The 12,047-nt window shown below is 39.2% G+C and overlaps 1 protein-coding gene and 1 long non-coding RNA gene across 14 annotated transcripts; one reads left to right on the plus strand and one right to left on the minus strand.

Moving 5' to 3' along the window:
- The first annotated feature begins 25 nt into the window (after nucleotides 1–25).
- Nucleotides 26–11,528, plus strand: LOC114872078. Of its 13 annotated transcripts, XR_006829656.1 has the most exons (14): nucleotides 26–111; nucleotides 1,573–1,844; nucleotides 4,502–4,718; nucleotides 4,803–5,045; nucleotides 5,141–6,284; nucleotides 6,409–6,771; nucleotides 6,979–7,019; nucleotides 7,106–7,175; nucleotides 7,822–8,841; nucleotides 9,067–9,204; nucleotides 9,277–9,555; nucleotides 9,714–10,086; nucleotides 10,152–10,492; nucleotides 10,583–11,528. It is a non-coding gene; the product is annotated as an uncharacterized LOC114872078 (long non-coding RNA). The 13 variants fall into 13 exon arrangements; XR_006829654.1 differs by having other exon boundaries at nucleotides 6,409–7,019; XR_006829655.1 differs by having other exon boundaries at nucleotides 6,409–7,019; nucleotides 7,109–7,175.
- LOC114872075 (putative uncharacterized protein DDB_G0271606) lies at nucleotides 1,840–4,508 on the minus strand. The gene has a single exon (XM_029178848.2). The coding sequence runs from the start codon at nucleotides 4,330–4,332 to the stop codon at nucleotides 2,629–2,631; it is 1,704 nt and encodes a 567-aa protein (XP_029034681.2). The 5' UTR covers nucleotides 4,333–4,508; the 3' UTR covers nucleotides 1,840–2,628.
- Nucleotides 11,529–12,047: the final 519 nt, after the last annotated feature.

The raw sequence follows: 12,047 nt of genomic DNA on the forward strand, positions 1-12,047 counted from the left end.
AATCATTTTTAGTTTTATTTCATGTGTACATTATAAAGATCCAAATCGAATACTTAAAGACTGCAGAGTGAGATTCTTAAGAGTCGGACCAACTTCTGAAATCTATAGCAGGTGAAAATGTTACATTTTATTTTTTAAACGAATTAGTTTATTAACATTTATACAAAGATTCGTACAGTTTGGCGTCAGATAAATTACAAGCAAAACTTGTCGATTACGTCTAACGTATTCCTACTCTTATGTTATACACATAGTAATATGTAACGTAAATTTAAATTTCAACAGACATTCGAGGAATCACGCTCACGCACGTACGAACTGTATGCATTTCATTTTAACGATTCCTTTAACTCAAAGTGCATCCCAACACACGTGTCTCATTTATTTTTCTGAATTTCAAATGAATCTTCTAATAAATGACATTCTGCGACAATGACAATTACCGTAATTGGCAAGAAAATTAAAATTATTACTCGGCAATAATTGATGGTTATAAGTCGACTGATTCACGACTACCCCCGGAGGAGATTCATCGATATGTCCGCGGAGAGAAATCACGAATCTATGCCAAACGCTCGTGAAATTGAGGACATACAAGACACACACAGAAATGTGTGCCGTTTTTACCCGGTGGTATTGTGAACCTTCGTCCTGGCGAAAGTTTATTTACAGTCGACGAAGTATTTTCAATCCCGGAGTGTGGCCGGATGCACGATTTTACGAGACCCTTGATCTTAAAAGAGAGTTGTACTACTCGTGGCGCGATGTCCCGTAGCTAGCTCGTCCTACACTTACATACATACATCTAGAGATAAATAATTAATAATCGCCGACGCGTCTGCTCGAAGACACCAGATACACCTACTGCTGGGCTAATTATCGCTTCGAACCACTTTGAATATAGAAACTTTTCAAATTTTTAATATTGAGAAGTAGTGTCAAAGTGATTCGAAATTTTTTTAGATAGAGTATCGAATGCCCGCCATTAGGTACACCATGCGTTATGATTACGCGGATGTCATGGTTCAGATATATTATCCAATTATCCCGACTGTAGTCGAAAATATGATAAAGATATTCTTTAGGTTATACAGGGTAATGATTTTTTTTTAGACATCCTACATCATATTTCGCGGCAGTGGCGGTTCGTAGCTAAAATTAGTGGGTGTGTTGCTCCAGAAAATTTGTAGCCTTTGTTTTAAAAGAAAACAAAAACAAAACGGCACTCACCCTCGCAGCCTCGCGTGGAGCTTCCTATGTGCGTATGCGCACGCAGTCAAACACCACGCCGCTGGAACTATGAACCGCACAAAGATTTTTCTATCTTTTTCATAAACTGGGGGATGGCTACTGGCATTAAGCTTAAGGATTATATATTGTACAAGTATAAAGAAATAATTAAAGAAAAAAAGACTCATTATATTAAATGTTATCGATAATATCAAGTGGAAATAGGGGGTACTGCAGTTCCACAGTGCCTATACGCGAGCCGCCACTGTTTCGCGGTTCAATCGCCATCATCCTCTTCCCTGAAAGTCTTACAATTACGATAAATATCGTTACGATTTACAGATACCGTGAAACGAGATGCTTACAGCAGCTGTACCACAATCGTTAAATCTTCGCTTATCGTTAAGATTGGATTGCACGAAGCTAGGCAGCATGGTACGAAGAAATTTCACGGTATACCAGATTCTCCACCATTGAGCACGTTTCACGGGCACCGATGAAACTTGTTGGCGTGGAAAATAGGTGGAAGAAATAAGAAGAAGAAAGCGAAATGGAGGACAGGAAGCAAGGGTCGTGCGATTATACAATACAGGATCAATTGCAACGTGGTAGAGGTTTGTGTAATTCGTGGATGCCAGGATGAATTCTATTTTAAATACGTTCTGGATCTTAATTAATATCGTTATGATCTTTTAAGGACTTCCTTATTACGAGGACTACGTGGAAAGTTGTTTTTCTTCGGGAGCCGTTACGATCCCACGCACGATGGAGCCCGTTTCATAGTTATGCGAACGTTTCGGTTCGATTTCACTTGGAATTGCTCAGTATTACCGTGTTCGCTGACTACAATACACCAAATGCATTCCATTGACCGAATCTTCTATTTACCAGTAACAAACCACGGTCTAAGACTTTCACAATTGCGTGTTCGCGGCTTTGCTGCTAATAAATGAATCGCTAATTGCGAGAAATTTACAACCGGTCGCGTGTTTTGTCTACTTGTATCATAATAAGAAACATGCAAACCGTCTGCGATATAATCAGCATAATTAATTGATAGAAAAGGCGCGATGAATTCTTCAAACAAAACACGTACACGTAAATTCCTCTTCAAGCCTGGCTATCTTACGAGACAATGTAGATTTGACAAATAGTTAAAAATCTCATAACGAAGCTATCAAACTCACGACTCGAATGGCTCGACAGATGCAAATATTGAAGACGAAGACTTTTATAATTCCCACTGGTTTTTGGAAAGGATATTTAAGGGACAGGTGGAATTTGAAATGAGAAGGATTATGAAGATGATGAAATAGGGAAAAAGTGAGAGTTCGATTTCACCTGACTCGTATTGTCCTGCGTTGATTTACATGATTCGTCTAACTTCCATTTCTTTCTTCACGCAGATGCTCTGCCGAACGTGGCTGCTCCTTGATTCGTCGAATACTGGAGATTCTTATTTGGCACGGCGCCCACGTTCAGTGCCAACACTTTTGAGACGATGTTCAGATCCTCTTGGTTGCCGATTCCCGGCACGTTGTTCAAATCACCGGCGATACCCGATTGATACAATAAATTCTGTATCTGTTTGGCTGGCGTGGGAGGTTTGTTTTGTCTGTACTGCGCGAAAGGATTGTAGAAATTGGTCGGACTCCTTTGAGGTGGATTGAAACCGAAATTGTTTCTGTTGGACGTGACTTTGTTATCCACGTTGAAACCGAAGTTGCCTACAGCATTGAAGGCTTCCTGTCTGTTGAATCTGGTTGTCGAGGATAGCGGAGGCTGGAAATCAGAAGAGAAGGAGCTGAAGCTCTGTTGAAGTCTCTGCTGATGCTGCTGTTGAGGTTGCTGTAATTGCTGCTGTTGCGGATGGAACTGTTGCAAACGAAATTGATCCTGGAAATTTGGCTGGAAAGGAGGAGGCGCAGCAGCAGCAGGAACTTCCAAGGCGACGCTAGGCTGCAGATGAACGTTAGGTTCCGTAGACGGTTGGAAGGACAAGAAATTATTGTTCTGTTCTGGGAAGAATTGTTTTTGAGGACGCTGTGGTTGGAACCTTTGATGTAGCCTTTGTTCCTCGAACTTGAAACGTTGTTCCTCTAATTGTTTGATCCTCTGCTCCTCCAGCCTCTTGAACTTAGCTTGTTCCTCCAGCTGCTTGATTCTAGCTTGCTCCTGGAAATAGTACTGCTGTTGCTTCTGTCTAACCTGTTGCTCATAAAGTTGCTGTTGCCTCGCCAGGAACTGCGTCTGTTGAATTTGTTGGTGGTGAAGCTCTTGCAACTGCTTTTCTAAAAGTTTCTGCTTAAACTCCAACTGTTCCTGAAGAGTCAACGCCTGTTCGTCGTTGTTTGATCTGAAAATGGGTACCACGCTTTTGGGCACACCCTGTTCATCCTGCTGAACCGTAAACGCGGCCACTAAAGGCGCTTGGAAGATCTTTACTTCTTCTGTTTTGTCTTTACTATCACTGGAACTGATCACTGTTACGTTGTTGCTCTTTGTTGCAGCGGTAGGAGTTGTCTGGGTCGGTTTTTGAGCAATCAGCGCGTTCGCAGCAGCGATACTGTTCGTTGCACTTCCCGCGAGGCTTTCGGAAATCTCGGTAGCTGGTTTCAGCGTGAAACTTTCCACCTTGCTGACGGAGAAAGCGTTGCCAGAAGGCTGTGGACTCTTCGTCCCTTGCTGGTCCAATTTGGACTCGGTTTTGGCTCCGAACGACGAGGAACTCTTATCTGGAAGAATCACATTCTGCACGTGAAAGCTTCTCGCGTCGTCCTGCGAGGCCTTCTCGATGTTCATCGCAGGTGTCTTCAGAGTTACGTAACGAACAGCCTCGTCGAAGCTGGAATTCTGTAGCTTGTCCTCACTTGGTACATCGTCGTCCCCTGGGAAACTCTTGAAAGAGTACGTGGACTTTTGTACTCCCAGATCTTTGTTCAGGTTCTTCTTTGCCACACCTTCGAAGCTGGACGTGTCTCTCTGCGAGATGGATTCTCTCTCATCTTTGTGCTGTTCCGCTGATTCAGCTTCTAAATCGGTCAGGGCTTTCAACAGAGCTTGACGAAGATTTTTGTCTAATTTCAATGGTGGTTGGATCATGTCCAAACCCTTAGCCGAGATCTCTGCCTCCTGAGATCTCGCCAGGGTGATCAATGTGCTCGCCAATAGAAGTACTAGCGTTGTTGCCTGGAAAATGAATGGCAAACATTTTGATTAGAATTATTGAAAACATTTATGATTTATGAAACAATGAAATTAAATTTTTCAGGAGACAGTCTAGTATTATGGACTCAACGCCAAAGATGATCTTTGTTAATGAATGCATAATTAAATTCTGAAAGTTACTACGCTATGCATATACATGAACGTGATCGAAGAAGCGAAAATTTATTATACTTTTTATACGTGTTAAAACGTATAGATGTTTCGCAATTATCAGATAATTTTCTCTTTTCAAAAATTTACACAAGACTTTCGTTCCATTGGTAAGATTAATTTTATGTAATTATATGAATGAATACTTTATTTTATATTCTGAATGATTGTAAATCTGTAAAACAAACTACTAGGTGAGATATTAGACGAAGAAAATTATATCAAGATGCGAAGAATTCCCACGAAAGTGGATGCACCAGCATTCCATGGAGTCTGCTCCATAAACGGAATGTTTAATACGGGTCTGTGGGCAAAACAAGAGGATCGTCGTTTCGTAGAATGAACCTTCATAAATCATTCACAGTGAAAGTTGTCGAATTAAGTAAAATTAACTTGGTCGATAAAATTTCAGAATTTTCGGTACCATCCTTCTCACGGTAACTTTTTAATAATTTTATCTATCATAAGAGCATAAAATCAAATAAGTATTTATATATGTAAATTAATTAATCTAACGATATTTATGAATTAGACGGTATTATGGATTCGTTCTGAAGGGAAAGAAGTACGTTGACGAAGATTTTATCGAGCCACGTCCACGATGCGCAAAGGCGAGGTTCACACGTTTCTAGAAGCTCACCTCGAGCCACGAACTTTCATCCTGCACGGTGAAATTAATCGTAAAATCGTCCGCACACGAGGCTTCTGTGGTTTCTTCCGATGCCAATTATAATAAACGTGATCTTATTATATTAACAAAGATCATTTTTTTCATAGCGCCTTCAGCAATTTGAAAAAAGACAACTCATAGCCATCTCCGATTGAAGATATATCAAATGACAGATACTAAGAAATGGAGTTGTACGGATCATTGATCATAGAATTTTTTAGATCGTAAGATACATACATTAATTCATGTAACTGTAAGGAGTACCATGTCACGCGTCTGTAAAACAAGTCGGTGAAAGAAACTCCTAGCCACAACATGTTACGCGACATCTTCGTGACTGGTAATTGCTATCGCGCTAAAATCTGTTACCGTTGTCGAGGTCATTGAGAACAAACGCATGAACCTGCCGTGACTACGGAACATGGTTTCCCTCGATGCACACGAGATATGCAAGCATCCTTACAAAATAGAACACCGTATCCTTCGAAGATGCAACCTACAATTAAATCAACTTTCTGATATTAATTTACATTTTTTTACAGAGATAGCACGAGACTTTAGGGAGAGACTGGCTGTCGGCGAACTTTCACACAGGTCGTTGAAATCACCGAAAAGGAAAAGCGATTTTCATTTCTATCGATGTATCGACGGGCCAGGAATAACAGGCTTCTGTTCGCAAAGTCAAGAGAAAATTGCGTTCCGTTGACTTAACGAGTTAAGTGTATACCCGGGTCGATGGAAAAATGTTGGTATCGTTAAACGAATAGTATACCTCTGACATTTGCAAAGAAAGCTGTATTAGAAGAGGAGCTGGGTAACGGAGTGACACTTATGAATGCTCGTGAGCAGGAACAACGAAGTCCACCGTGATGTTTGCTTTGTCTGCGATATGAAAGGGCGGCAGACCTCGTACAATTGAATACCAATGAAAATTCGCACGGTGTGTCGTTTGGAAAGCAGTCTGATTTGCTCACAATGCTCATCCTCAGGTTTGATGAAAGAGCAGGTTGGGTACCCTTTGTGTATTATCTTTATGTAGGACAGCGTTACTTTGGAATGCTGCAAATAATTATGTATCGCGATAGAAAATGTGATTCCAAAGAAATAACACGTGTAAAATTCGTTTACAGATACAAGCTTGAGGAATCACTTCCGCGTGGACAGACAGCTGTGACACGCCCGTACAGAAGACAGCGTAAACATCTTTAGAAAGTTTCTAAATCAGCAAATGATAGTAGCCTTCGTTGGTCCAGCATCTCATTAATATTTCGTAAAGACATCGAAGGAATGAAACGAAAATGTGTTATGGACAGAGGCGGGCACGTCTGTCTACGCTTTCAGCGTGGGTTTCACTTTCGAAAATCTTGTTACCTGAATGATCATTTGACACCATTCGTTCTCTATATTTTTGCATGACAAATTATACTCTGCGATTTGGGAAGAAGTTTCACGCGACCTCATATGCTGATAAGGAGTTAACATAATGATCTTAGGTATTCTGAAGAACCACCTATTAACAACTATGTTACTTTCTTCTGGTGGTTTTAGAATAAGAATAGAATAATTTCACAACAATTTCACAGACAAATTGTGCCTTCGTCATTCATGCCGGAAGCAGCTTACAAAAGGAGATGAATTATTTCAGTAACACCTGTTTCAGGAATATCTTCATTGACAATTGACTTTCTACGATTTTCCAGGAGAGGATTCCTCAGCCTATCATTTTCCAACATGCAAGCAGGTGAATTTCTCCGCATAGCGAGCGTCTAGTCTATTAGAAAATAGCGAGGCTGTAGCAGCAAATTATCGATTATTAAAATGTTTAAGAAGGATTTTTGACAGAAGAACGAAATCTTATTATCATGGATTCAGATACATCCAGACAATTGAAGACGAGGTTGGTTAACTCCAAGCATATTGAGTAAAACGATGAAATAATACGCTTCCGTAATCTGATATTCTTGACAGGGTGAATGGATCATCTGAAAGGATCATGCGAGGAATCTGTGTTAAAATTCTTCGTCACACGATTCGTTGCGTCACACAATACAAAGATCTTAATCATTGATGCATCTTTAATAAGGAATTACTATTGTAACGCTTATGTTACTTACAATCAGTTTTTGCTTTGACTTCAAATGGATATCAGTTTTAATTTCTACAGAATCTTAATTTAGTATTGATCGATAGGATCAATTTTCTTCTGAGATGCATACAATAATTTCAAAGTTGTTAATTAACTGATGATCAGCTCATTAACTGATCAGAGTTACTCTCATGCAATAGCAATCAGAGTGAGCCAGTCAAGCTCTAATTACTCTAGTAATGCTTCAATTTCATGCGATATTTCATGTTGCTGCTTTTCTTTATTAATTATCAATGATAACAACTTTTTACATCAATTGACTGTGAAATTACTAATTATCAGATTCTCCAATCATTGAAAATCGAAAACAGATTAACATTTTACAACATTCTATTCCACATTTTCATCCATTTTCTCAAACACAATTGCCCTACTAATTCCAGGAATTTGTTTACAGAGCCCACACAGTGTATCAAGAATTCATTCAGGTTTAATTATCAGGCATGCGATAATTGGGTTCATTGGACGCACAAAATACTCCTTGAGGAGAGGAGGAATGCTTCGAGTAGTTAATGAACGATTAGTAGCGTGCGATTGAAAGCAAAATACCGTGAGAGAGACTACAATCCTCGAATAAGAGAAGACAGGAGAAGAAGGAAGATGAAGAGAAGACGCCGCGGTCATGAAGGCGGTACTTTCACTCGGCAGTGTGTCGAGGATGTGCACGCTCGTGAACTTGCCACGATCAGCGTAAAAAGCTTCGACGATACGAGTAAAGAGCTCGAGTTTTGTCACGTGTGAGCTCTGGATCCGTCGAGGATCTCCGGCACGACGCGTTTCACCGCGTTCATGCCGAACTGTTTGAAAAGCGAAACTTTTCTTGGATCAAGTTCTTACAATTAAACTTGAGGTCAATTATCATTAGAAATGTAGCTTATAATTTATAAATTATACGTGCGAGAGCAAGATGATCAGAGTTCCAGGATAGAAAAGAAAGAAATGATTCATATTTCGAGCAGGTCGAAACAGAAACGCGGAAACGCTGTCACGTGAAAGCGCGTTTTCAGTGTCGCCAAGTACGCGCCGATTATACAACCGAGTCCTTGGCGTTGAATAATGCATAGGTCCGGCAAGAAGATGCAACGAATCGAGCGAGGTGCAATTAACTTGCAACGTACAGTGGTACGCGACGAAACGCGTCGCGGTGCAACGAGTGAAAGTCGAGGATGACAGCTTTGTAATGAACGTTGAAGGAACGTCCTCGTTCGGAACAATTTGCTGGATGAGCCATGTAACTGGACGGACCTCCGTGATCGATTTCCTCCGATGAGGGCTCGATGGAAAGCGATCGAAAGAAATCGTTCATGAGAAAGAGTTCAAGGATGTGATATAAGATTTGAAATCAGATGGTATTCGAGTTGAAGACAAAATTGATGTCTGCTTTTTATCTTGATGAAATGATCAATGAAGAGTTGATGTAAGTGAATGATAAGTTCTTAGAAAAATTATTTTACCCTTTTAGTACGCAATGACAAATGATAAACGACTGTTGTTACCTTTAACATTAAAAGGGTGAAATTTTTCACATTGTATATAGTTTATAAAATGATTTCATCACGTGAGTTTTCACCCGATGATTTCATAACGAGACAACGTTAAGTATATATTAGGTCTGATCAACAGCGGCTGATCTTCCTTTCAGATTGGGTCACGCGTCATCGTCGAACAGAGAAAAAACTTTCTTCTCGGAGGATCGAAAAGATGCCACCTGCTTAAGGTACAACGAACCCATCGCATAGAATATCCACACCCAAATCGAGGCTCTTTGTAAAATCGTTTAGTAATTACTTTCTCCTTGAATGTGGTTACAGTAACTGTAGGTAACCACTGCATTAGAAATTGTCTGTTTTAGTTTTCAAGAGACACAGTCATTCGTCTTTGTCTACCTTGGGCGATACAAATCAGCTGTACTGTTCCCAGTTCATTTGTCAATACACAATAAAAGTGTGTTAATGCGTGAAACACACGGTAATTGCTTCGGAAATTGTTCAAAGCTAATTTGGAAATTGCGTGGAAGAGCGGAGTCATTAAGAAGACTTTAGAAGCACCGAGAGAATGACAAAATTAGAGAAGAGAGAAGAAAAGGATACCGTTTCTGTGCCAGCGGTGTTTCATTTTAATTCAAGGCAAGGTCAGGAGAAATGAGACGTTTTTACGAGTTTCATGGTGAAACGACAAACGGTTTTAAGTGATAGAAGGAAAACCGCAGCCGTAGCCGCAATATATTAAGTTTCCTTTCTTGTGTAAATTACACCCATAGATTAATAAGAAGTATCCGTATCGTTTCAGTTCATTAACTCTGGAAAGCTGCCGTATCATTGAATTCTCAAAAAAACTAGAAACGTATCAAATCCAGACTGTTAGCACGTTCCATATTTAATTTTAATAGCAATTAATTGCTCCAGTGAGAGACACGCTCTTGTACCACATAACAAATAGGTTGCTGGAATGAAGGAAAGAATTAATTCGCTCCGTTAACGATGTTCTCTTCAAAGTAGGCAAGAGTCGAGCAAATGGATCGTTAAAATGAAATGAATTTCCGCGGCTACAGGAACAACGTGGTAAGAGGGAAAGAGTTCAAAGGAAAGCGGTACGATGACCGAAAGAAAGTTTTTAATGATAAAGGAATCTTGTTGGAAGCAACGAAATTAAGAAGATTTAGGTAACATATTTGTAAGTGTAAAGTAGAGAAGAGGCAAATAATAATTATTTCAATTTCTTTTCCAGAGATTCAAGAATAATAGCAATGGAAAAAAGAAAAGGGAAAATGTGTATCAAAGGTAACAATGATGTTGAAAAGGAAATGCCTTCGTACACCTGTGAATACCTGAATCGGGGGCCCCACAAACACGGGAGAAGAAAGTCGCCTGCACACAGAATGCTCATCGGGAACTTCTTCTGGGTAGAAATCTGAATTTTTCCAGCATTGAGTCGCACGGCACAACTAACTTTCGATTGCCGACGCGTCCGCAGGATTTATAAGTACGTTTCTCGACAACAACATGCTACAGGATCTAAAAGATTATCTATCAGGAGAAACTTACTTCTACCATCCTGAACCAGCACGTGTAAGGTGTTTTAAATAATTCCAAATGGACTCTAAAGAAATATATACTTTTTTCAAGTAGGCAGGTAAATTTTATGAATTTTATTTTTAGGTACACAATGGAAGAATATCTATTATCTTTTCACTCGAACACTTTTCACTTGTAGCGACTGATTTTCACTGTCACACGGTTTACACGAATGGAAGAATCATCACCGTTGGAAAGACAGGTGCAACAGAGGTTGAGTGAAGGAAACCAGAGGTGATAGTGAAAAAGAAAGAGAAACTTGTCGGTGAAGTGGTACAATGAATGAGTGGTTTCGTACTCACCAAGCTCATGATGCTGTCTGTGCCCACGCTCGGTTAGCACGCGGCTTTTACTCAGGAAGATCATCTTCAAGTAGTGATAGTTTTAAGGAAGAGGAGGGAGGGGTCTGCGATGTTGATACACGTGTATAGCGCATACCAACGTGAAACGTTTCTTTCGCTATTTTCCATACCTATTCGATAGACATTTAGCGGCCCATTTTCGTGCAATGCTTGTTATTTCTGCATTATTATTGTGAATGGAACACGAATTTATCAATCAAATTCTTGCAAATGTTAGATATTGTTATTTTCATGCGATTTTTCGTTGATCATTGTTTTAGATATATTTTGAACATATTCTATTTTAAATATTGGCGTAGTTAATAGTTTAGAGACTTTCGATTGTGAAATTTAGTTCATTTAAATTCAAATTCTTGTATTGTAGACGAGAAGAAAATTTGTCATACGAAGGAAAGTATTCGGGAAAGTATTGCTAAACGATTATGCAAATATTTGAAGTGACGGAAGCGCAGACGGTTTCTTATGAATCCATCAATTTCTATAAGAAAAAAAATATTAAGAAAGTTTTAAGGCGGCTGCTATTTACATATTTTCAGTACAAATAACAAAAAGATGTTACATTTAAAAAAAATATATTAAAAAAGATAATATGTAATACAGAGAAGTTGAAATACCATTGTACCTAAATGATGCATTAAATAATAAAGTTCTCATTTCCATTTTTAAAAGTTCGTTTTTTACTTTCCCTTTGATGCGGGAAGCATTTTTGCATTACTATTAATTTTCACACTAAATTACTTTATTATTATATAATCTATAATTATTTATAATTGTTCCCGCGGAAATAAAATTTTTGATCAGCGCCATCTAGCGGTTGGTGTTTTTGAACTGCTCCTAATACCAGGGTCACAGAAAAGTAAAAGAGGTATCCGGCGGAACTGTGTGAGAAGGAGGGGCTATACCATTTGACAAAGATGGCCTACACCTTGTGACGTCATAATGGCGGCGCGCCAAGTAAATCATATTTGGCAAAATAATAATCGATTACTCGTTTCTAAAGAACAATTTATGCACTTTTATGATTGCTTCTTATAGTTCGGAACTCGAGCAACTTTCACGTATAGCCTTTTCAAATATTCTGCTTGTAATTAATTAATTATTAATGGATTAATGAATCGTCGGCTAGATGCAGCGAGCGCATGGTCTGCATTTTCGGTTATTTATGAACTTTTAATCATTAGTTCATG

The sequence above is a fragment of the Osmia bicornis genome, chromosome 9, assembly GCF_907164935.1.
Source record: "Osmia bicornis bicornis chromosome 9, iOsmBic2.1, whole genome shotgun sequence".
In the NCBI taxonomy this organism is placed as follows: Eukaryota; Metazoa; Arthropoda; class Insecta; order Hymenoptera; family Megachilidae; genus Osmia; species Osmia bicornis.

Excerpts from the sequence above, each read along its gene's own strand:
- LOC114872075 (XM_029178848.2), bottom strand. The coding sequence starts at position 4,332 with ATGATCCAACCACCATTGAAATTAGACAAAAATCTTCGTCAAGCTCTG.